The following is a 24,790-nucleotide window of genomic DNA, read 5'->3' on the forward strand; positions in this document are numbered from 1 at the left end:
TTACTGAACTGGACCAGTGTGTCAGCGAGTTATTGAACTGGACCAGTGTGTCAGTGAGCGTCTGAACTGGACCAGTGTGTCAGTGAGTTATTGAACTGGACCAGTGTGTCAGTGAGCGTCTGAACTGGACCAGTGTGTCAGTGAGTTATTGAACTGGACCAGTGTGTCAGCGAGTTATTGAACTGGACCAGTGTGTCAGCGAGTTACTGAACTGGACCAGTGTGTCAGCGAGTTATTGAACTGGACCAGTGTGTCAGCGAGTTATTGAATTGGACCAGTGTGTCAGTGAGTTATTGAATTGGACCAGTGTGTCAGTGAGCATCTGAACTGGACCAGTGTGTCAGTGAGTTATTGAACTGGACCAGTGTGTCAGTTAGGGTCTGAACTGGACCAGTGTGTCAGTGAGTTATTGAACTGGACCAGTGTGTCAGTTAGGGTCTGAACTGGACCAGTGTGTCAGTGAGTTATTGAACTGGACCAGTGTGTCAGTGAGTTATTGAACTGGACCAGTGTGTCAGTGAGTTATTGAACTGGACCAGTGTGTCAGTGAGTTATTGAACTGGACCAGTGTGTCAGTGAGCATCTGAGGACACAGACGTCTTCAGTGGATCCACAGCAGCATCACCTGTTCAGTGTGTCAACAGAAAGTAATGACAAATCACATCAAAAATGTTCTGGATACACAGGACATGAGGTTAGATGTGTTACTCTGTATATACTGTCGTATAATTATTACTCTGTATATACTGTCGTATAATTATTACTGTACATACTGTTGTATAATTATTACTCTGTATACAGTATACTGCCGTATAATTATTACTCTGTATATACTGTCGTATAATTATTTCTGTACATACTGTCATATAATTATTACTCTGTATGTATACACTATCTAATTACGGGACTGGCCAGAACCTGCCAGGTTTTGCTTCAGACCATTTAATAATGTTGGAAAATGTGATTATAATTCAAAATAAAAATAAGAGCAACAAAGGTGAAGCCATGAGTCAAACCTGGTGATTTAAATTCAGTGCAGCTAATTTTCTGAAGTAAAAGCTCAGAATTGTCATCTAGACTTTGGGTTTCAGACGTTCTGCACTTGATTCACTTCCTTTAAAACACAACACACATTTCTTTGAATGTCAGCATGATAAAGAAAACTTTACTAAAGAACATTGATGATGGTAATGTTACAACAAAATCACAAAAGGGGAATTAAATGTTGATGCTTTGACACCTAAATGAAATCAGTGAATCAACGCTTTGACCAAATCAGCTCCATCATTTGGAATCTTAAATAAAATGTTCAGTAAAAGCCCCATGTCAAACCAAAACAGTAAAAATAAAAGAAGTGGCAGAGGTAGCAGGAAAAGGTCGGGCTGAGAACTACAAGTCCCATAGCTGTTGGCTCCAACAACAAATGTTAGCTGTAGCTGAAGTTTGGGTAGAAATTAGGAAGTTAGTGAAGTCAGTTCCTTCTTATTGTTTCTGATTCACATGTTGTTTCTGTGGACTAGAAAACATCAGACAGCTGCGTCACGTCAGGAAGAACCCAACACGTAGACCAGAACCCAACACGTAGACCAGAACCCCACGAGTCTGTCTGCCTCACCCGCCGTCAGCAAAATCATCTGTTAAAATCAGCATCCGTTGATTACGAGTGAATTCAGCAGCACCTTAATGTCCCCACAGAGCAGAAGCAGGCCTCCCAGCCAGATCCAGAACCAGATCCAGAAGCAGAAGCACAGGTCAGAGCTGAGTCCTGCTCCGTGGTCGGAGCACTGATCCGTCTCTCTCCACGTCCCTTCAGCTCCAGGATGTTGAAGAGCCTGAGACAGAAGGTCGGATGACGCCCCGTGGAGAAGGCTTGGATCCAAACCAGGACATCTGGAAGACACACCAGGGCACCAGGTCAGCCCCCAGCCCACGTGAAGCCAGAACCAGATCCTGATAGCAGAACATGTTCAGGGACTCCTGCTGTCTCACAGCTCTACAGACACACATCAAGTGTGTGTGTGTGTGTGTGTGTGTGTGTGTGTGTGTGTGTAAAACCTCCACACAGTAGCAGAGGAGTAAAGTGTTCACAAGCTATTATGTACAATTACTGGTGCATCACATCAGACGTGAGCCTGCTGCTGCCCCCTGCTGCAGAGGATGTGTAATGACACCTTATCAACCACAGAGGCTCCCTGGGGTCACATGGGACGACTAGGGGGCACGCCGCCCCTTGGAGAATCATTCAAACCAAAGCAAACCCCCATCACTTCTGATCACATCACTAAACAGTCATTTATTTTTAACGGACCTTCGGAGTTTAATTTTTGGTTGGATGAAGGTTCAAAGCAAGATTATAAAATCAAGTCCAGGTGAACCTCGGCTAACGTCGTTAGCTAGTTCCAGGAGACGTGACGTTAGTCGCATGAACTCGTCTCCAGGCTAAACTGGAGGTCACTGTTACCGGTTCTCTAATGAACCTTATTATGAATGTATTTTAATAATATTTGGTTAATATGAATCTATTGCAATCTTATGATTAGAATTTATTTTTTAATATGAGTACAGAAAAAACGTCACCATCTCGTCTTCAGCTGCTTCTTCCTCTATGTGGGTCACGGGGGTTGCTACGAGCTAATAATATATGTTTTAGTCTCATTTATTGTACAGTAACATTATGTGCCTTAAACGGTGTACTAGTGATTTTACGATTCCAATATTTGTAGTGGACAGGCGTAGAGTAAAATGACTTGATTCTTAATTTTCTCTGTATTTTTTTAAAAACTGACGTGTAGTGGAGGTGAACCTCCATGTCAGCACCTCCCATAATGCAATGCAAAATGCAAAAAGAAGTACAGTAATCCCTCGCTTATTTACAATTCAAGATGCACGGCTTCACCTCATCGCGGATTTTTAGTAGGTAGTCATGTGATAACGTACTCACATTCTATTGGCTGACAGAATCTGGATGTGCACTGCGTTCCGAGACTCACGGAACGTAGCGCACTTCAGTGTATTAAAGAAAAACTTAAAAGTGCTTTAAACAGTCTATCAGAGTGTTTTAAAGGTAATACAGATAGAAGGTGGTTTAATATCAGTGTGGGGGGGTTCAGAAATGTTTAAATGACCCTAAATAATAAAATAGTTTGTCGCTGTTTGGCAGAATTTTGTTTTTACGCGGTTGATCCTGAAACGCATTAACCGCGAGGGATTACTGCGTGTCTTACACGGTCACTTTATATCTATTAAATATGCAGGAAATGTTCCACATCATGAATGTTATTTACAGTGAACAGCCAATCAGCTACATGCTTCTACGAGGCTGAGGTCATGTTCACAGACCAGGTGTGAATAAACCAGCTGGTGGGCTTCTAACAGGGACGTAGGTCCACCCTAACTCTGGTCACACCCGCTGGTCACACCTGCTGGTCACACCCGCTGGTCACACCTGCTGGTCACACCCGCTGGTCACACCTGCTGGTCACACCTGCTGGTCACACCTGCTGGTCACACCTGCTGGTCACACCTGCTGGTCACACCCGCTGGTCACACCTGCTAGTCACACCTGCTGGTCACACCTGCTGGTCACACCTGCTAGTCACACCTGCTGGTCACACCCGCTGGTCACACCCGCTAGTCACACCTGCTGGTCACACCTGCTGGTCACACCTGCTGGTCACACCTGCTAGTCACACCCGCTGGTCACACCTGCTGGTCACACCCGCTGGTCACACCTGCTAGTCACACCTGCTGGTCACACCCGCTGGTCACACCTGCTAGTCACACCCGCTGGTCACACCTGCTGGTCACACCCGCTGGTCACACCTGCTAGTCACACCTGCTGGTCACACCTGCTGGTCACACCCGCTGGTCACACCTGCTAGTCACACCTGCTGGTCACACCTGCTGGTCACACCTGCTAGTCACACCCGCTGGTCACACCTGCTGGTCACACCCGCTGGTCACACCTGCTAGTCACACCTGCTGGTCACACCTGCTGGTCACACCCGCTGGTCACACCTGCTAGTCACACCTGCTGGTCACACCTGCTGGTCACACCTGCTAGTCACACCTGCTAGTCACACCTGCTGGTCACACCTGCTGGTCACACCTGCTGGTCACACCTGCTAGTCACACCTGCTGGTCACACCTGCTGTCCTCTGTGGACTCTAACACCCACCTTGTACTCCAGAGTTTGTTTCAACATGTCTTCTTCTTCGTGAGTGAAGTTCAGCAGCACAGACACGGCTCGGATCAGCTGGTAGGCCTGAAAGGACACGACCTGATTAAGACCCACCCTCTGACAGGACCCCCCCACTCCACCTGGTGCTACTGTGAGCAGCTGCTCTGACAGACCTGACAGAACTGACAGAACTGACCGGTTAGTACCGAACACACACAGACTCCTGGTGATGCTGCTGCAGAACCGAGTTCCTGTATTCAGCAGCTCACCTGATAGGAGGTGTTGGGTTCATCACCAGCAGGAGGAGGTGTGTCAGTGAGCCCAGCAGGGTCTGGCCAGTACTGACACACAACTGACACCAACTGACACACTACAGACACACTACTGACACCAACACAGTACTGACACTAACAGAGACACACTACTGACAGCAACAGACACACAACTGACACACTACAGACACACTACTGACGCACCACTGACACCAACACACTACAGACACCAACAGACACACAACACACTACTGACACACCACTGACACCAACACACTACAGACACACTACTGACACCAACACACAACACACTACTGACACCAACAGACACACTACTGACACACTACAGACACACAACAGACACAATACTGACAGCAACAGACACACCACTGACACACTACAGACAGACCACTGACACCAACAGACACACCATTGACACACTACAGACACAATGCTGAAACACTGATGACACACTACTGATACCAATATACACACTACTGACACACCACTGACACCAACACACTACAGACACCAACAGACACACAACACACTACTGACACACCACTGACACCAACACACTACAGACACACTACTGACACCAACACACAACACACTACAGACACATTATAGACACCAACAGACACACAACAGACTACTGACACACTACAGAGACACACTACTGACCCACTACACACTACAGACACACTACTGACACTACTGACACACTCCAGACACCGACACACTACTGACACACTACAGGCACACTACTGACACAACAGACACACTACAGACACACTACTGATGCACTACTGACACCAACAGACACTACTGACACCAACAGACACTACTGACACCAACAGACACTACTGACACCAACAGACACTACTGACACCAACAGCACTGACAGACGTGAACATGGAGGACTTGCCTCGGCCTCTCTGGAGGACATGAACTTGAGCACGACGTGTTTCAGGTACTCAAAGTTGATCTCTCGTGAGTCGTTGAGGTCGGAGGCGTTGGTCACCGTGGTGCTGGGGGGCCGGGGGCTCAGACTGGGGGCCGCTGGCGGCTCTGGACTGACGCCCTCTTGCTTGTCGGCTCGGGTTTCTGGGAGTCTCTCCTTCCCTTCAGCTTCAGGCTCTGACTTCAGCTTCTGCAGGAGGAAGTCGTTCACGTCGGCCATTAGGAGGAGGAATCCTAATCCTGTGTTTCACATCAGGCCCTAATCCCAGTGTCATCGTCAAACTGGACCAGAACAGACCACACCCTCCTGAACCCAACACCAGATCCAGACGTCCACACTGGAGCAGGGTGAGCTCTGACACGGACCTGCATCGGCCCCGTTTTAATCTACGTCACACTTACCTGCCATCAACAGTGAGGATTAGGTTTAGGATTAGGGTTAGGATCAGGGGTTAGGATTAGGGGTTAGGGTCAGGGGTTAGGATTAGGGGTTAGGGTCAGGATTAGGTTTAGGGTTAGCATTAGGGGTTAGGATTAGGGGTTAGGATTTTGCAGACAGCGCTACAGTCTGGATGTGAACGTGGCTCTTCGTCATGGAGCTGTTTGAATGGCGGGGCCCTGATCCTGACTACCAGGGCCCCACAGACCACAGGAGGCTCCTGAGCAGCTGTGCAGGTGTCTTCCTGTGACCCTCCTGCTTTTGACCACCAGGGGCTGCTTCAGGATGGGGGCTGACAGACTCACCAGCTCCTTCTGCAGGGTCCTCTTCAGCTCCGCCAGGCGCTGCTGCAGCTGCTTGATGGTCTGGAGGACAGCATCATTTTCATGAGTTCCACAGCAGTGGAGCCACAGGAGCACCACAGCTCACCAGAGCTCACCAGAGCTCACCACAGCTCACCAGAGCTCACCAGCAGCTCACCCTGTTCTTGTCGCTGAGCTGCTGCTCCAGGTCTCTGTTGACCTTCTGGACCTGGTCCAGGTCGTCCCCCGTCACGCTGCCGTTCTGCTGCTCCTCACACACACCCGAGCCCTGGAGCTGCTCCGTCAGGGTCTCCACCTCCACCTCCAGGAAGGACATCTACACAGCACGTAGTCATGGCAACAAGATCCATGTTCACCCCGGGAGCTAACCTGACACGTAGCGTGTTAGCACAGCTTCAGTAGAACCTCTGAAACGTGATTCTACTGAAACCAGGCTTTGCGGTGACATCATCACGCTGGGCCACATCTCAACAATGACATCATCACGCAGGGCCACATGATCAGCGGTGACATCATCACGCAGGGCCACATCTCAACAATGACATCATCACGCTGGGCCACATCTCAACAATGACATCATCACGCTGGGCCACATGCTCAGCGATGACATCATCACGCTGGGCCACATGCTCAGCGATGACATCATGAGGCTGGGCCAAACGTGTGTGTTCCATGACAGGAACACGTGTTCGCCACAGGGCGGTATTGTTGTCAGCTCTGCTAACCCTGTTAGCATGTTGCTAGTGTGACGCGTGCTTCACGCCGTCTCTCCTGTCGGCTTCTCGGAGAGACTGGTGTAAACATGACCAGAATAAACTGCTGTGTCATCAATAAAGTGATGTGAACACCGCTGCGACCCAGTGCATTGTGGGAACTCACTAACCCGCGCATGGCAGCCGTCCAGCGTCTGCGTCAGGCTGCTCAGACGGGCGTCCCCGTCCCGCTCCATCCGCTCCATCTGGGCCCGACGCCGCTCCACCTCCTGCTGCAGCTGCACCTGAGCCGCCGCCCGTCGCCGCACCTCTGGGCACACACACACACCTGTCAGGGACCGGTCACACACACACCTCTACACACACCTGTACACACACCTCTACACACACACATTAGGCCTGAAGACTATAAAACATGAGCAGATGATGAAGTTCCAGTGGTCTGTTCCTGAGGTCACATGACTGCGTCTCTGCTGATTGGTTTGTGTCATCGATGATGCTGTTGGACTTCTACTCAACCTGTGTGTGAGTTGTCCTGTCTGAAGAAAACCTCTGTCCACCGCGATCACCCTGACCCTAACCCCTAAGTTTAACCCCTAACCCCACACAGGGGTTAGTTAGGGGTTAGTGTGTGTGTGTGTGTGTGTGTGTGTGTGTGTGTGTGTGTGTGTGTGTGTGTGTGTGTGTGTGTGTGTGTGTGTGTGTGTGTGTGTGTGTGTGTGTGGTCTCACCGCTCTGGAGGCTGTGAATGCTCTCCTCTCTCAGCTTCAGCGTCTCTGTGACTCTGGACAGTTCCTGCTGGGCCTCCTGCAGCACTGTGCTCACCTGTCCCACCTGACAACAGGTGAACACATACCTTTGATGACTCAGCACTCACGCACGCACACACACACACACCTCTGATAGGGAGTGGTGTGAAGGTGAAAACACTGACTGATGAGTTCGTCCTTCACAGAGGGAGACGTCTTCATGCATGGTGACTCATCTTTCTGTTATTGTCGTGTAACCGCGATCACCCTGACCCTAACCCCTAAGTTTAACCCCTAACCCCACACAGGGGTTAGTTAGGGGTTAGTGTGTGTGTGTGTGTTTGTGTGTGTGTGTGTGTGTGTGTGTTTGCTCACACACCTGTGTTTGCACGTCGTCTCTCTGTCGTGTGACTTCCTCTAGAGCTTTGGTCAGTTCCACGCTCTCGGCCTGCCGGCTGCTCAGCTCATCCTGGGGGGGCGGGGGGCACACGGTGAGGACCCAGGAGGTCATTAGAGCTGAGTCATGTTACCCAGTCCAGTGTCATTAGAGCTGAGTCATGTTACCCAGTCCAGTGTCATCGGAGCTGGGTCATGTTACCCAGTCCAGTGTCATTAGAGCTGAGTCATGTTACCCAGTCCAGTGTCATTCATTAAGGCTGAGTCATGTTACCCAGTCCAGTGTCATTAGAGCTGAGTCATGTTACCCAGTCCAGTGTCATTAGAGCTGAGTCATGTTACCCAGTCCAGTGTCATCGGAGCTGAGTCATGTTACCCAGTCCAGTGTCATCGGAGCTGAGTCATGTTACCCAGTCCAGTGTCATTGGAGCTGAGTCATGTTACCCAGTCCAGTGTCATTAGAGCTGAGTCATGTTACCCAGTCCAGTGTCATCGGAGCTGAGTCATGTTACCCAGTTCAGTGTCATCGGAGCTGAGTCATGTTACCCAGTCCAGTGTCATTGGAGCTGAGTCATGTTACCCAGTCCAGTGTCATTAGAGCTGAGTCATGTTACCCAGTCCAGTGTCATCGGAGCTGAGTCATGTTACCCAGTTCAGTGTCATTAGAGCTGAGTCATGTTACCCAGTCCAGTGTCATTCATTAGAGCTGAGTCATGTTACCCAGTCCAGTGTCATCGGAACTGAGTCATGTTACCCAGTCCAGTGTCATCGGAGCTGAGTCATGTTACCCAGTCCAGTGTCATTAGAGCTGAGTCATGTTACCCAGTCCAGTGTCATTGGAGCTGAGTCATGTTACCCAGTCCAGTGTCATTAGAGCTGAGTCATGTTACCCAGTCCAGTGTCATTAGAGCTGAGTCATGTTACCCAGTTCAATGTCATCGGAGCTGAGTCATGTTACCCAGTCCAGCGTCATCGGAGCTGAGTCATGTTACCCAGTCCAGTGTCATCGGAGCTGAGTCATGTTACCCAGTTCAGTGTCATTAGAGCTGAGTCATGTTACCCAGTCCAGTGTCATTGGAGCTGAGTCATGTTACCCAGTCCAGTGTCATCGGAGCTGAGTCATGTTACCCAGTTCAGTGTCATTAGAGCTGAGTCATGTTACCCAGTCCAGTGTCATTAGAGCTGAGTCATGTTACCCAGTCCAGTGTCATTCATTAGAGCAGTCATGTTACCCAGTCCAGTGTCATTGGAGCTGAGTCATGTTACCCAGTCCAGTGTCATTCATTAGAGCTGAGTCATGTTACCCAGTCCAGTGTCATTAGAGCTGAGTCATGTTACCCAGTCCAGTGTCATTCATTAGAGCTGAGTCATGTTACCCAGTCCAGTGTCATTCATTAGAGCTGAGTCATGTTACCCAGTCCAGTGTCATTCATTAGAGCTGAGTCATGTTACCCAGTCCAGTGTCATTCATTAGAGCTGAGTCATGTTACCCAGTCCAGTGTCATTCATTAGAGCTGAGTCATGTTACCCAGTCCAGTGTCATTCATTAGAGCTGAGTCATGTTACCCTGCAGTGCTGCAGCTCCTCGGTTCTCTGGCCCAGAACAGAGCGGAGGTCCCCTACCAGCGCGTCCAGATCTGCCTGGAAGCAGTAAGACAGGCTAGAGTACCAGCAGCACGCACACACGTACACACACACGTACACGTACACACACGTACACGTACACACACGTACACGTACACACACGTACACACACGTACACGTACACACACACACACACACACACACACAGCATCACGTGTGGGCAGTCACACACACTCAGGATGTCCTGTGCTGGAGCGTACCACTCTGTCCTGCAGCGCCGTCACGCTGTCCTCCAGCCGGACCGACTTCTCCTGAGTCTGCTGCTCCAGAAAGGTCCTCTGTGCCTCCCAGTCACCCTGCTGAACACACATACACAACACCGTCACACAACACACTGAACACTGTCACAGAACACACACTATACCGTCACAGAACACACACTATACCGTCACACAACACCAACACACACAACACTGCCACACAACACTAACAGTCATCTCCACCTGTCAAGACGCTAACAGTCGTCTCCTCCTGTCACTACACTAACAGTCGTCATCTCCTGTCTCTGGGGGTAACTTTGAGGAGCACCATCTCACCAGTCTGACCAGTTGCTGCTGCTTCTCCTTCAGCTGCTCTCCTGCAGCCTTCAGCTCGTTGCCTCTGTCCACAAGCTGCTGCTCCAGGGTCACGATCTGAGACAAGGAGCACAAATCATCATCACCACTGCCGCCACATGAGGCAGCAGTGTGTCAGTGGTCAACGCCCACCTATCAGGAGGTTGGTGGGTTGATCCCCACCCCTACACCTGGCTGGACGTTACTATTCCTGAGCCTTGCAGACGGTCCTCAGTGGTCAGCCAGATGAGAAAGGGTCTCTGTCCAGTACAGACAGTCCACTGACCACGTGGAGAGTCCAGTACAGACAGTCCACTGACCACGTGGACTGTCCAGTACAGACAGCTCACTGACCACATGAACCACTAGTGGGTGATAGCTGAATATGCCAGGTATACCAGGTAGTCAGAAAGCCAGTGTTCAGAGCTGTCACTCACTTGTGCGTCTGTTCTTTGTCGGTAGGCTCTGGACGAGTCGTCTTTGTGCCGTAGGAGCGTTTGTAGTTCTGCCAGACTGCTGCTCATCCTACAGACCTGAGGCAGACAGGAAAGAGCAGGACGCCGTCAAGAAGGACCAGCATGTGCTGTGTGGGGACGTCTATCTTCTGGATCAATCCACCACATCACAGAACAGACGAGGGAGTGGCCCACAGACGGTGGGGTACCTGTGCCTCCAGGGAGGTGACGGTGTCAGCGTGGTTGGTCCGAGCAGCCAGCAGCTCCCCTCGGGACTCTTCTAGACATTCCTCCAGGCTGGACTTCTGGGACAAGTGAAGTAATAAACAGGTGGTTAAAGATTAACCTACAACCAGGTTAACCTACAACCAGGTCCATGTAAACCTACAACCAGGTTAACCTACAACCAGGTTAACCTACAACCAGGTTAACCTATAACCAGGTCCATGTAAACCTACAACCAGGTTAACCTACAACCAGGTTAACCTACAACCAGGTTAACCTATAACCAGGTCCATGTAAACCTACAACCAGGTTAACCTACAACCAGGTTAACCTATAACCAGGTCCATGTAAACCTACAACCAGGTTAACCTACAACCAGGTTAACCTAATACCAGGTTCATGTAAACCTAAACCAGGTTAATTTAAACCTAAACCAGGTTGGTGTAGCCCTAAGGCGTGCTAACAGCCACAGACTGGTCTGTGATAAACTGTCAGGAGGTTGAACTCTGACCTCTGCAGTTAATCCATGAATGTTTCTTAGAGTCTGACTTCAGATCAGGACCCATCACATCAGTCCTCATCCTTCGGGGACGTCTGTGAAACTGAAGCGACACCTGAACCCCAACACCAGGTTCTGACTCGGTGGACGTGGATCAACACCCTGTTGCCATGACGACGGTGCTACGGTTCTACAGGGCTGTTCTTCGTGATGGTTGTGGAAAGCTCTGAACCTGAAGGAGGTCCTCACCTCCTGCAGCAGCTCCTGCAGATGCTCGTCCTGGCTCAGGTTCCCCTGCAGCCGCCGCTCCAGAGACACCACCTTCTTCTGAAGGTCCACCATCAAGCGCTCCTTGTCCTCCGTGGTCACAGCAGCCTGGTCATGTGACACAAACACACGTTAGGAGTTTCTCTCCATCCATGGTGTCGGACACGTCCAGGTCTCCCTGACTTCAACACGTCTTCATCTTCAGGTGCACACACACCGGACTGAGTCACTACTGACTCCACCCCCCCAGAGGGCAGGAGCGTCTCCCCACCTTCTGCAGGTGGGGGCACCTGAACTCAAAGTACCACAGAACACACAGAACACAGCAGACGGGTGTGAGTGGACCTTCAGCTTCAGGGCGTCGTGTTCCACCTGCAGGTGGTGGATGGAGCTCTCCAACGTGGACGCCATCGTCTGGGACTGGAAGAGAGACACAGGGGTGTGTGAGACACCTGAGGACACCTGAGGACACCTGGGGACACCTGAGGACACCTGGGGACACACGTCTGTCCTTGTGAACGCTGACTCCAGCCCGCCGTCAGGACCCACCTTCTGGAAGTCCTCAGAGACCTGCTGCAGGACCGACTGCAGCTCCTGGACCCGCCCCTCCAGCTGCCCCGCCCTCTGCTCCGCCCCCTCTCTGAGGAGCAGCAGCTCCTGTCTGAAACACACACACACACACACACACACACACATTGTGGTCCTTGAATGCATCAACCCTCAAAACATCAAACCAGAACTTCAGCCACAGGAGACTGAACTCCGCCCACCTCCACCAGAGGCCTGTACCATAAAGCTGGATTACAGCTTAGCCAGATAACTTCGTTTGTTCCTTGAAGAAGGAAGAAAAGAACATAAAGACGACAGCAGCAATAAGTTTTAATAAGGATGCAAAATGGGTTGCAACTGTCCGCAACAAGACCATAGTAAGGATGGAGTCTGCCTCAGCTCTGTGGATTAATGACTGCAGGAAAAAAACATTACGTTGGATACAAAAAAGAGCGACAACAACTGCCCATCACTATGTCCTCCTGAACAAACACACCTGCACCGCGGGCTTGAAAAGAAGAAAACACTGCAGAGCGGAGTCAGGATGCAGCGACTCAGTCTGAAGAGCAGTGAAATACACCTGAGTCACTATTTGTCCGACAGCACTTTGTATTTTTTTCATAATCATTTAAATTTTCTCCCGTTTAATCCAAGTACTCGGGTCGCGGTGGGCGGAGCTAATCTCCGCAATTTGAAGCCTTCTGTTCACATTGATGATTAAAACTATTATTTGACAGTACAGTACAGAAGTTATTTGTTGAAAAAATGTTTCTGAAGTACTTTTATTTGTGAAACAAATGTTTGAGCCTTTAAAATGGTTTGTTCTTTCTTTTCAATGTACATAGAGTATTTAATTGTTTAATAATTGTTAAAAAAATAAAGGTTTCTACTTCACGGATTTTACCTACCACGGGTTCTCTTTGGAACATAACCCCCGCGAAAAACAAGGGATTACTGTACAGGCCTCAGGTCTGCTGACCCCTCCCCCACCTCCACCTGGTCTGCTGACCCCTCCCCCCTGGTGGTTTGCCCCCCCGAGGCTGCTCACCGTTCTGCCTGCAGCTCAGAGTTGAGGGAGCAGCTCTCCTGGTGGAGCTTCTTCAGGCCCCGGAGCTCCTCCCAGGTTTCGGACACGCCCCTCCTCACTGATTGGACGTCAGCTTCCTTCTGCTGGAGCTCCTGCTCTCGCTGACTCAGCAGTTCCTCCTTCTTCTGCAGCTGATGGACGACAAGAGAGACGACCGTCACCACCAGTCTGGAGACACGCCGCCACACACACCTGTAGGTGTGTGAAGCACACACACCTACAGGTAGGGTAGCAGTCCTCAGTAGAGGACGTGTCCGACCCCCCCTCAGGGCGGTGGTAACCCCTCCTCACTAGAGGACATGTCCGACCCCCCCTCTGTAGAGGACATGTCCGACCCCCCTCAGGACAATGGTGACCCCCCCCCACGTACCATGTGTTTGACCTGAGCCAGCTCCTGCTGCTGGAAGCCCCCCAACTCGTCCAGCTCGTCCCCCCCCTGGAACAGCTTCAGGCTCTGGTCCAACCGGAGCGTCAGGGCCGCCTTCTCCTGAGCACACAGGTCACATGGTGTCAGAGGGCGGAGCTCCGTGTCCACACGTGTCGGTGCAGTCGTACAGCAGAACTAAACACTTGTCACCCTCATTGGTCACTGAGCTAGTGAAAGGGGAGGAGCTTCAGAAACAGACCAGGAACTACTCACACACAGCCCACCAATCAGGAGAGGATTAAATCAGGTGTTCATCAGTGACAAAGACAGGTGTTTCTGGAGGCTCCAGCGTTCACCTGGTGTTTGTCGTTTACACAAAATGTTAGACGTGTTAAACCAGCAGACGTGTTAAACCAGCAGACGTGTTAAACCAGCAGACGTGTAAAACCAGCAGACGTGTAAAACCAGCAGACGTGTTAAACCAGCAGACGTGTTAAACCAGCAGACGTGTAAAACCAGCAGACGTGTTAAACCAGCAGACGTGTTAAACCAGCAGACGTGTTAAACCAGCAGACGTGTAAAACCAGCAGACGTGTTAAACCAGCAGACGTGTTAAACCAGCAGACGTGTAAAACCAGCAGACGTGTAAAACCAGCAGACGTGTTAAACCAGCAGACGTGTTAAACCAGCAGACGTGTAAAACCAGCAGACGTGTTAAACCAGCAGACGTGTTAAACCAGCAGACGTGTTAAACCAGCAGACGTGTAAAACCAGCAGACGTGTTAAACCAGCAGACGTGTTAAACCAGCAGACGTGTTAAACCAGCAGACGTGTTAAACCAGTTAAACCAGCAGACGTGTTAAACCAGCAGACGTGTAAAACCAGCAGACGTGTAAAACCAGCAGACGTGTTAAACCAGCAGACGTGTTAAACCAGCAGACGTGTAAAACCAGCAGACGTGTAAAACCAGCAGACGTGTTAAACCAGCAGACGTGTTAAACCAGCAGACGTGTTAAACCAGCAGACGTGTAAAACCAGCAGACGTGTTAAACCAGCAGACGTGTTAAACCAGCAGACGTGTAAAACCAGCAGACGTGTTAAACCAGCAGACGTGTTAAACCAGCAGACGTGTTAAACCAGCAGACGTGTAAAACCAGCAGACGTGTTAAACCAGCAGACGTGTTAAACCAGCAGACGTGTTAAACCAGCAGACGTGTAAAACCAGCAGACGTGTTAAACCAGTTAAACCAGCAGACGTGTTAAACCAGCAGACGTGTTAAACCAGCAGACGTGTTAAACCAGCAGACGTGTTAAACCAGCAGACGTGTTAAACCAGCAGACGTGTTAAACCAGCAGACGTGTTAAACCAGCAGACGTGTTAAACCAGCAGACGTCGCGTCGCCATTTGGTCGATTTTAATCTGACTGAATAAAAAAGACGACACTAACACACACCGTGTGTGTGTTAGGAGCCTGGACCCATATACTGTATATGTGTACACACACACATGTGTGTATATATATATATATATATATATATATATATATATATATATATATATATATACACACACACACACAAACGGGGCCTGTAGACATGCAGGTAATGGGGGTGGAGCAGCAGGCAGCTCCTTCATGGAGCCACACTGGGGGGGTGCCTTGCTCAGGGGCACCTTGGCAGTGCTCGTCAGGTGAAGTGACACCTGCCGGTTCACGGGTCTAGAACCAGCGACCCTCTGGCCCCAGAGGACTGAGCTGCTGCTGCTGTGATGGTGTGATGTTCTCCAGACTTACCTTCTCCACAATGGCCAACTTCTCCATCCATTCCTGGAGATCAAGAACACAGAGAAAGGATGACACAAGCATCAGGACGGACCAATCAGGAAAGCCCACCATCAGGACGGTCCAATCAGGGCCCTCACCTGGTCCTTCTTCTCCAGAGCGAAGGCCATCCCCTCGGCCATCTTGGTGCGGCTGGCCTGGTGGACGTCGTTCTGCTCCTGGAGCTTCTTTATGGATGCTGGAGGAAGTGAGACAGGAGACAGAAGAGAGATGGAGACCACAGAGACCTTCTCACGCATCCACCACAACACAACACTGGAGAGCACAGCTGGGAGCAGCGTTAGCAGCTGAGATGAGAAGAAAACCAGGACAGGAAGCAAAGTTCAGCCACGGGCAAATGGGTAGAGTGAAGCATGCTGGGTATCTGAGGGCAGACACCCATCTAGAGCCTGAACACCTGAACACGTCTGGCTTGAATGGTTCCTCATTGTCCACAAACACTCCACAGATAGGACAGCAGCTGTGGACCCATTCCATCAGGTGAGGGTTCCTCCTCTGGGGACATCGACGTGTTCGTCCACAGGAAGTGTGTGTGTCTCCTTCCTGGAGGGGTTCGTCCACAGGAAGTGTGTGTGTCTCCTTCCTGTCAGGGTTCGTCCACAGGAAGTGTGTGTGTCTCCTTCCTGGAGGGGTTCGTCCACAGGAAGTGTGTGTGTCTCCTTCCTGGAGGGGTTCTGTCGCTCCAGCTGGAGTGGAGTCTGTCCAAGTTGCAGCTTTCAGCGAGGGGGGGCTCACGTCAGTCACATGGTCAACAGCATCCAGAGCCCTCAGCTGATTGGTCGGATGATTTGTTAGAAGAGTAACCAGAAGAGGATCCAGTGGTGTGATCCAGTCCAGACTGGGACAGGTGTGAACAGACGAGGAGGGAAATGGACCAGCTGCCCCCCCACCGCCCCATCCAATGAGCGTCCTCCTCAGGGACGTGGAGACCCATGGGGGACCATGGAGGACCAGGAATGGGCCGAAGCCTCCACACCTTCACTCAGCAGGGGGCGCTGTGGAGCTCCCTGAAGGCCCCAGTGATGAAGACCATGAAGATCAAGAAGATCATGTGATCAGTGACACTAGAGCATCACCAGCTGGTCTTTGGATCGAAGCTCTGCTGAAGGACTAAAGGTGTGTGTATATGTGTGTGTGTGTGTGTGTGTGTGTGTGTCTGTGATTGTGTGACTGTGATTGTGTGTGTATGTATGTGTGTGTGTGTGTGTATGTGTCTGTGTGTGTGTATGTGTCTGTGTGTGTGTGTGTGTGTGTGTCTGTGAGTGTGTGTGTGTGTCTGTGAGTGTGTGTGTGTGTCTGTGAGTGTGTGTGTGTGTGTGTATGTGTGTGTATGTGTCTGTGTGTGTGTTTGTGTCTGTGTCTGTGTGTGTGTGTGTGTCTGTGTGTGTATGTGTCTGTGTCTGTGTGTGTCTGTGAGTGTGTGTGTGTGTATGTGTGTGTGTGTGTGTGTGTGTCTGTGTGTGTGTGTGTCTGTGTGTGTGTCTGTGTGTGTGTGTGTGTGTGTGTGTGTGTGTGTGTCTGTGTGTGTATGTGTGTGTGTGTGTCTGTGTGTATGTGTGTGTATGTGTCTGTGTGTGTGTGTGTGTGTGTGTGTGTGTGTGTGTGTGTATGTATGTGTGTGTGTGTGTGTCTGTGTGTGTATGTGTCTGTGTCTGTGTGTGTCTGTGAGTGTGTGTGTGTGTCTGTGTGTGTATGTGTGTGTGTGTGTATGTTACACACGGAGTGTGTGTGGGCAGTGATCAGATAGAAAGAACATGAGGACAAGAGGAGACAAACAGGACATGTGAACAGGAGGACATGAACAGGAGGACATGAGGTCATGAGGACATGAGAATAGGGGGACATAAGGACATGACAACAGGGGGACATGAACAGGAGGACATGAGGACAGGAGGAAATGAGAACAGGAGGACATGAGAATAGGGGGACATGAGAACAGGGGAACATGAACAGGAGGACATGAGGTCATGAGAATAGGGAGACATAAGGACATTAGAACAGGGGGACACTAAAACTGGGGTGCATGAGGAAATGACAACAGGGGGAGATGAGAACACGGGTACATGAGAATAGGGGAGCATGAGAATAGGGGGACATGAGAACAGGGGAGCATGGGCACATGAGAAAGGGGGACATGAGGACATTAGAAAAGGGGGACATAGGGACATGCGAACAGGGGGTCATGAAAACAGGAGGACATAAGAACATGAGGTCAGGGGGACACAGGGACATGAAAACAGGAGGACTTGAGGTCACGAGAACAGGGGACATGAGAACATGAGAATGGGGGACAAGAGAAAAGGGCGACATAAGGACATTACAACAGGGGGACATGAAAAAAGGGGGACATGAGGAAATGAGAACAGAGGTACATGAGAATGAGAATGGGGGGACATGAGAACAGGGGTACATGAGAACAGGGGGACATGAACAGGAGGACACGAGAACAAGGGAACATGAGAAAATGAGGACAGGAGGACATGAGAATAGGGGGACATATGGACATTAGAACAGGGGGACATGAGGACATGAACAGGAGGACATGAGAACAAGGGAACATGAGAAAATGAGAAAATCAGATAGAAAGAACATGAGGACAAGAGGAGACAAACAGGACATGTGAACAGGAGGACATGAACAGGAGGACATGAGGTCATGAGGACATGAGAATAGGGGGACATATGGACATTAGAACAGGGGGACATGAAAACAGGAGGACATGAGGACATGAGAACAGGGGGACATGAGAACAGGGGAACATGAACAGGAGGACATGAGGTCATGAGAATAGGGGGACATGAGGAAATGAGAACGGGGGACATGAGAACAGGGTAACATGAGAACATGAGGACAGGAGGAGACAGACAGGACATGAGAGCAGGGGGACATGAACAGGAGGACATGAGGTCATCAGGACATGAGAATAGGGGGACATAAGGACATTAGAACAGGGTGACATGAAAACTGGGGGACATTAGGGAAATGAGAACAGGGGGAGATGAGAACACGGGGACATGAGAATAGGGGAACATGAGAATAGGGGGACATGAAAACAGGAGGACATGAGGAAACGAGAACCAGGGGACATGAGAACAGGGGAACATGAGAACAGGAGGACATGAGAACAGGGGGACATTAAGACATGAGAAGGGGGGACGTGAGAACATGAGCGAGGCATAGGTACGTACAATCCTGATGCTTTTCTAAAGCAATTTCAAGCTTGTCCTTCGTCTTCCGCATAATTCGTAGCTGCTCAGCGTAGTCTAGTGATGGAATGGTGTCCACACACACACACACACACACACACACACACACACACACACACACACACACACACACACACACACACACACACACACACACACGGAGGAAATGCCAGATGACAACAAAGAGAACAAAGGGAGAGGAGAAAACAAAAGGGAAACATGATTGAGAGAAAATGGAAGTAAAAAATATTCATGAATTTGTTTTATTCAGTTTAAAAATCAGATCAGAACCTCAGAACGTATGAGCTGCTCTACAGGTGGAGAACTGCTGGTTGTGACGTTGTGAGCTGGTGGTTGTGAGCTGGTGATTGTGAGCTGGTGGTTGTGAGCTGGTGATTGTGAGCTGGTGGTTGTGACATTGTGACCCTCTGACTGACGGACGTTCACACTGATGACCTTCTGAACACGGGAGCTGAGCTCCACTCTTATTGGTTCTGTCATGTGGAACCTGGTTTCTCCTGAGGTTCCAGCTGAATCACCACCACTGGTGAACGTGCACACACACCCACCTGATAGCCTGGCCTCCAGCTTCCGGATCTGATCGTTCCTCCTGAGGAGCTGAGCAGGAAGATCATCCCTGGAGCTGCTGCTGTCAGACGCCTGAGAACAAGGAACAAGAGTGAGGTCTTCATCCTGTCCAGCGGGTCCCCACAGAGGTAACATTCACACCTGTCACCGCAGGGGTCACCTGGACCCCTCCAGGGGTATACATGACCCCCCCAGGGGTCACGTGACCCCTCCAGGGTAAATTCCATTGGTGGAATCTACCCGTTTTTGGGTAAATTCCACCAATGGCGGCCGGAGATCTGAGTTGGTTGTGAGTCATGTGACAGTGGAGGGTGTGGCCAAGCATTACTCACGAAGTCGTCCCCGGAGTCGGCTCCAGCCGAGGCGATGGACTCTTTGCTGACGGTGCGCGGCAGACGGACGCCGCTGCGCGGCGCTGTCGCCGCCTCCTCCGCTATCTTCTTCTTCAGTTTGGCGAACATGGCGACGCCTTTAGCGCCCTCTGGAGGCGGATGCTTGGGTCCTGGTGCAGACCCGCCCACAGGCTACCCTGGAGCCGCCATCCCAGTGCACCTGGTGGGACACGTTAAGAACGGTCCATCAGACAAGAACCAGACAGACATCTGCTGGGGGGCCGGGGACGCCTCACCCCGCACTCACCTGGGGACAACAGTTCACGCAGACAGACGCAGGCACAGACACAAATGTAGATGCAAAACGCAGACACAGGTGTAGACACAGACGCAGACACAGGTGTAGACACAGACGCAGACACAGGTGTAGACACAGACGCAGACACAGGTGTAGACAAAGACGCAGATACAGCAACAGATGCAGACGCAGACACAGACGCAGATGTAGATGTAGATACAGACAGACGCAGACGCAGACACAGACGCAGATGTAGATACAGACAGACGCAGACACAGACACAGATGCAGACACAGAAACAGATGCAGACGTAGATACAGACAGACGCAGACTCAGACACAGATGCAGACACAGAAACAGATGCAGACGTAGATACAGACAGACGCAGACACAGACACAGACGCAGACGCAGACACAGAATCAGATGCAGACGCAGACACAGATGCAGACACAGAAACAGATGCAGACACCGATGCAGACGCAGACGCAGAAATAGATGCAGACGCAGACACAGACACAGAATCAGATGCAATCGCAGACACAGACGCAGACAGACAGACGCAGATGCTGACACAGACACAGACGCAGACGCAGACACAGACACAGACGCAGACACAGACGCAGACACAGACGCAGACACAGACGCAGACACAGACGCAGACGCAGACACAGACGCAGACACAGACGCAGACGCAGACACAGACGCAGACGCAGACACAGACGCAGACGCAGACACAGACGCAGACACAGACGCAGACGCAGACGCAGACACAGACGCAGTCACAGATGCAGACGCAGACGCAGACGCAGAAATAGATGCAGACGCAGACACAGACACAGAATCAGATGCAATCGCAGACACAGACGCAGACAGACAGACGCAGATGCTGACACAGACACAGACGCAGACACAGAAACAGATGCAGACGTAGATACAGACAGACGCAGACACAGACACAGACGCAGACACAGACGCAGACACAGAATCAGATGCAGACGCAGACACAGATGCAGACACAGATACAGATGCAGACACCGATGCAGACGCAGACACAGACGCAGACAGACAGACGCAGATGCTGACACAGACACAGACGCAGACGCAGACACAGACACAGACGCAGACGCAGACACAGACACAGACGCAGACGCAGACGCAGACACAGACGCAGACACAGACGCAGACACAGAATCAGATGCTGACGCAGACACAGACACAGACGCAGACGCAGACACAGAATCAGATGTAGACGTAGATACAGACAGACGCAGACTGTCTCCGTGTCACCGGGGCTGGACAGTAGAAATGCCTCCGTAAGCTAAAGGTCACCAGAAGACACCCTGTGGACAACCTCTGGAGGTCACCACCGTCTGGAGGAGAACCACCAGAGAGAAGCTCCTCCTCCAGTCTGACCAGCTGATCCACACCCAGACCAGTGTGTGTGTGTGTCTGTGTGTGTGTCTGTGTGTGTGTCTGTGTGTCTGTCTGTCTGTCTCTCTGTCTGTCTGTCTGTCTGTCTCTCTGTCTGTCTGTCTGTCTGTCTGTCTGTCTGTCTGTCTGTCTGTCTGTCTGTCTGTCTGTCTCTCCGTGTCCTCGCGGGTCTGTCTGTCTCAGGGTTCCGTCGGTTCTCCGGTTCTGTTCCGGTCCCGTGACCGGTTGTTGGCCCGCTACTCCCGGAGCCACAGCAGCGAGCCTGTCCCCGGTAACGTCCCCGGTAACGTCCCCGGTAACGTCCCCGGTAACGTCCCCGGTACTCGTGGGGGGCCGCAGGTGGTGTCTTACCGTGTGAACGTGGACACACACCGGGGACGGGAGGCTCGTCCTGTCCGGGTCTCCGGTCGGTGGAACCGGTTCCTGTCCGTCTGGCTAGCTGCTGCTAGCCGCTAGCAGGGAGCTACACGTAACCACCCGACAGATGACTGTGACGTCACGTCCTCTGCTCATTGGACGGACGGATGAGAGGATATCAATAAAGTTAATTTAAAAACACGACTGACGGAAGGACGGGAAACACTAGCGACACCGGACGTGACGTCACAAGAAAGTCAGACAAACGAACACGTTCCGTTTTCTGAGGATGTCAACAACAGTTAACGTGTCCGAAACGGAATGTGACCCGTTTGTTTACCTGTTACATTGTTTACCTGTTACATTTGTTTACCTGTTACATTGTTTACCTGTTACATTGTTTACCTGTTAATTTCGTTTAATTTCAAAACATTGAGGGTTAAGAACACAGGGAAACGCTATCCTGCACTCACCGCTCTGAAGTCAGGAACACCAGAGAGAAGTTAATGGATGTGGAGATAAAAGATGACTACAGATTAAAATTCAGTCACTAAAAGTAATGATATAAATAAAGTTAGAGACCAGCCTAAAAAGGTAAAAATAATCAAATAACATTCTAAAAAGGTAAAATAAAATAGATCTGTAATTCAGAGCCACACTGAAAAGTTAAAAGTAATAATAATTTAAAAATTTAAATAAATAAATGAGTGCATTTTTAGTTAAAAGCCAAGCTCAAATCGTTGGTCTTGAGTTTGCTTTTAAAAATGTCCACATCCTGTTTTCCTCAGATCCTCAGGCAAAATACATCAAATACAGTTTGTCCTGTAGTGTCAGTGTAGGGTAGTATGTATCCTGTACTATTAGTGTAACATATGCCCTGTAGTATAACTGTAGTGTAGTATATATCCTGTGGTATCAGTATAGTATAAGTCCTGTAGTATCAGTGTAGTATATGTCCTGTAGTATCCGTGTAGTGTAGTATACGTCCTGTAGTATTGGTGTAGTATACTTCCTGTAGTATCGGTGTAGTATACGTCCTGTAGTATCGGTGTAGTATACGTCCTGTAGTATCGGTGTAGTATACGTCCTGTAGTATCGGTGTAGTATACGCCCTGTAGTATCGGTGTAGTATACGTCCTGTAGTATCGGTGTAGTATACGTCCTGTAGTATCGGTGTAGTATACGTCCTGTAGTATCGGTGTAGTATACGTCCTGTAGTATCGGTGTAGTGAAAACGATCTTGCCTCAAATCTCTTTCCAGATCATCCGGGTGCTCCTGACAGACTCTTGGACCTTGGGTCATTTCACCGTCTACCTTTCCTTTCCATTGTTTCCAATCTTTCCAGAAGGTATTGTGAATAAAGGTAGGTTCTTCTCTTTGTGCGTAACTCCTGTGGTGTTGGGACATCCATTCACCTCGCAGGTAACCATGGTTTTATCAGATGTATCGCTTCATTGGTCGTATTGTTCCAATGGCTGCCCTGACTGATGAAGCGACAGGTGTCATCGATGACCTATGACCCCACGTGACGGAGCTGCAGCAGAGATTTTAAGGTGTCCTGACACCAGGGATGACAGATATAACAATTTTTTAAACATTTTTTTTATGAGAAACAAAATATATATTACTTTAAAATGACGTTAGTGTCCCTTTAAGTAACATTTAACCCTTTTGGCCATTGATAAAAAGGTGTTTGACCCCCTGGTTTAGATCAATACCACCACGTCACTCAGGTTGGAAACAATGGGACTCCTGTAGCAGCACTTAGTGGATTCCTGTTTTAAAATCCAAATCAGATGTCAATGTGAACGGAACCTGGTTCATGCGTGTCAAACTGCAGGTAACACCTGTGCTTCAGGCGCCGTTAGCCAGTCATTCCATTCCTGTGCCCAGTCAATTCTCTCCAACAGTGGAATTTCTGACACGTTTCTTGCATTTGTGAACCACATCTCGGTTTTCACTGGTGTTAAATTCCAGGGCTTGAGCTCTGGTTACACGTGTAGGACCCCAACATACTTAGAACATTCAAACGTATATAAAGGGTACACCCCCAAGGAGGAAATTCATTCAGCAGAAGAGATGTAAAAAACCCCATCAAAAACCAGAGGGAGGATGACCCCCCCCATCAGTTCACATCCTATAATAGTTTTGGTTATGATTAAACACGTTGTGCTTCTATAACCTTATAATACTGACATCCAGCTTTATTCTTTTTTTGGATTTATTTAAAAACAGAATGGAAACACAGAAAAATCATAATGACAGGAGCTGAGACCTGACAGGTGATGCGTTCAGGGACCACGGGTTTACAAATACTGAAACCTCTAGCAGAGGGTTACTGTACATTTTCCAGGTTTACTTGATGAGACGACATGAAAGTGTGCGCCTGTGCCTCCAACCGGAGAAGATTCACCACAGTGAACACAGAGAGCTCCATCAGCAGTGAGTTCTACATCCAAAGCTACACGTTTATCATGAACATCGGATCCTCCTCTAACGTCTAAAGCGCGGTGACACAGTCAGACTAATGTAGCTGCAACGAGATCCAGGATAATATCAACAGGCAGACGTGACAGATGGCACCAAGAACTACTCTGATTACTCTAGATGTGTGAGAAGTCCATGCAGCCGCTGTGGCTCACAGGAAGTAGGGCGTCGTTGTCCGGGGGGGAATGACCCGCTCAGAGTCGGGCACCGCTCTGAACAGTTTGGGCTCTCTTGTGTTGGCGTCTTTGAACACCATGATGGAGGCGATGTTGCCGCAGCGATAGCAGTAGTTTGGAGCCGACCACACGGTGACCAGCTTCTCATCAAACATGAACTTGTAGCCTTCATGGACCAGTTGGTGCGCCCGGCAGATCAGCTTCAGGCTGTTGATGTGGACGAACTGCAGAGGGACACAGTGTGAACGTGTGTGTGTGTGTGTGTGTGAGTGTGTGTGTGTGAACGTGTGTGTGTGTGTGAACGTGTGTGTGTGTGTGAACGTGTGTGTGTGTGTGAACATGTGTGTGAACGTGTGTGTGTGTACGTGTGTGTACGTGTGTGTGTGAACG

At 50.1% G+C, this 24,790-nt stretch overlaps 2 protein-coding genes across 3 annotated transcripts in view; both read right to left on the reverse strand.

Annotated features, from left to right (window-relative positions):
* Positions 1–1,143: 1,143 nt before the first annotated feature.
* golga1 (golgin A1) lies at positions 1,144–21,923 on the reverse strand. 2 transcript variants are annotated; one of them, XM_068311136.1, is made up of 24 exons: positions 21,731–21,922; positions 19,650–19,869; positions 19,299–19,389; positions 18,712–18,786; positions 15,604–15,701; positions 15,476–15,508; positions 13,686–13,802; positions 13,277–13,446; positions 12,229–12,340; positions 12,025–12,099; positions 11,662–11,787; positions 10,898–10,993; positions 10,671–10,766; positions 10,216–10,311; positions 9,880–9,978; positions 9,602–9,676; positions 8,019–8,108; positions 7,622–7,724; positions 7,061–7,200; positions 6,335–6,493; positions 6,160–6,219; positions 5,381–5,605; positions 4,178–4,264; positions 1,144–1,890 (listed from the first exon to the last, which is right to left on the reverse strand). In XM_068311136.1, exons 2-24 carry the CDS (start codon positions 19,776–19,778, stop codon positions 1,810–1,812), a joined length of 2,433 nt encoding a protein of 810 aa, XP_068167237.1. In that variant the 5' UTR covers positions 19,779–19,869; positions 21,731–21,922; the 3' UTR covers positions 1,144–1,809. The 2 variants fall into 2 exon arrangements, with proteins under 2 accessions (XP_068167237.1, XP_068167238.1); XM_068311137.1 differs by lacking the exon at positions 18,712–18,786 and having other exon boundaries at positions 21,731–21,923.
* Positions 21,924–23,926: 2,003 nt separating this feature from the next.
* LOC137592254 (serine/threonine-protein phosphatase 6 catalytic subunit) overlaps positions 23,927–24,790 on the reverse strand; it is a 5,835-nt gene continuing 4,971 nt past the window's right edge. The window contains exon 7 of the mRNA XM_068310280.1: positions 23,927–24,624. Coding sequence (XP_068166381.1) covers positions 24,376–24,624 — 249 coding nt within the window. The 3' untranslated portion in view covers positions 23,927–24,375. The remainder of the gene's footprint in view (positions 24,625–24,790) is intronic.

Source organism: Antennarius striatus, chromosome 3, assembly GCF_040054535.1.
Source record: "Antennarius striatus isolate MH-2024 chromosome 3, ASM4005453v1, whole genome shotgun sequence".
In the NCBI taxonomy this organism is placed as follows: Eukaryota; Metazoa; Chordata; class Actinopteri; order Lophiiformes; family Antennariidae; genus Antennarius; species Antennarius striatus.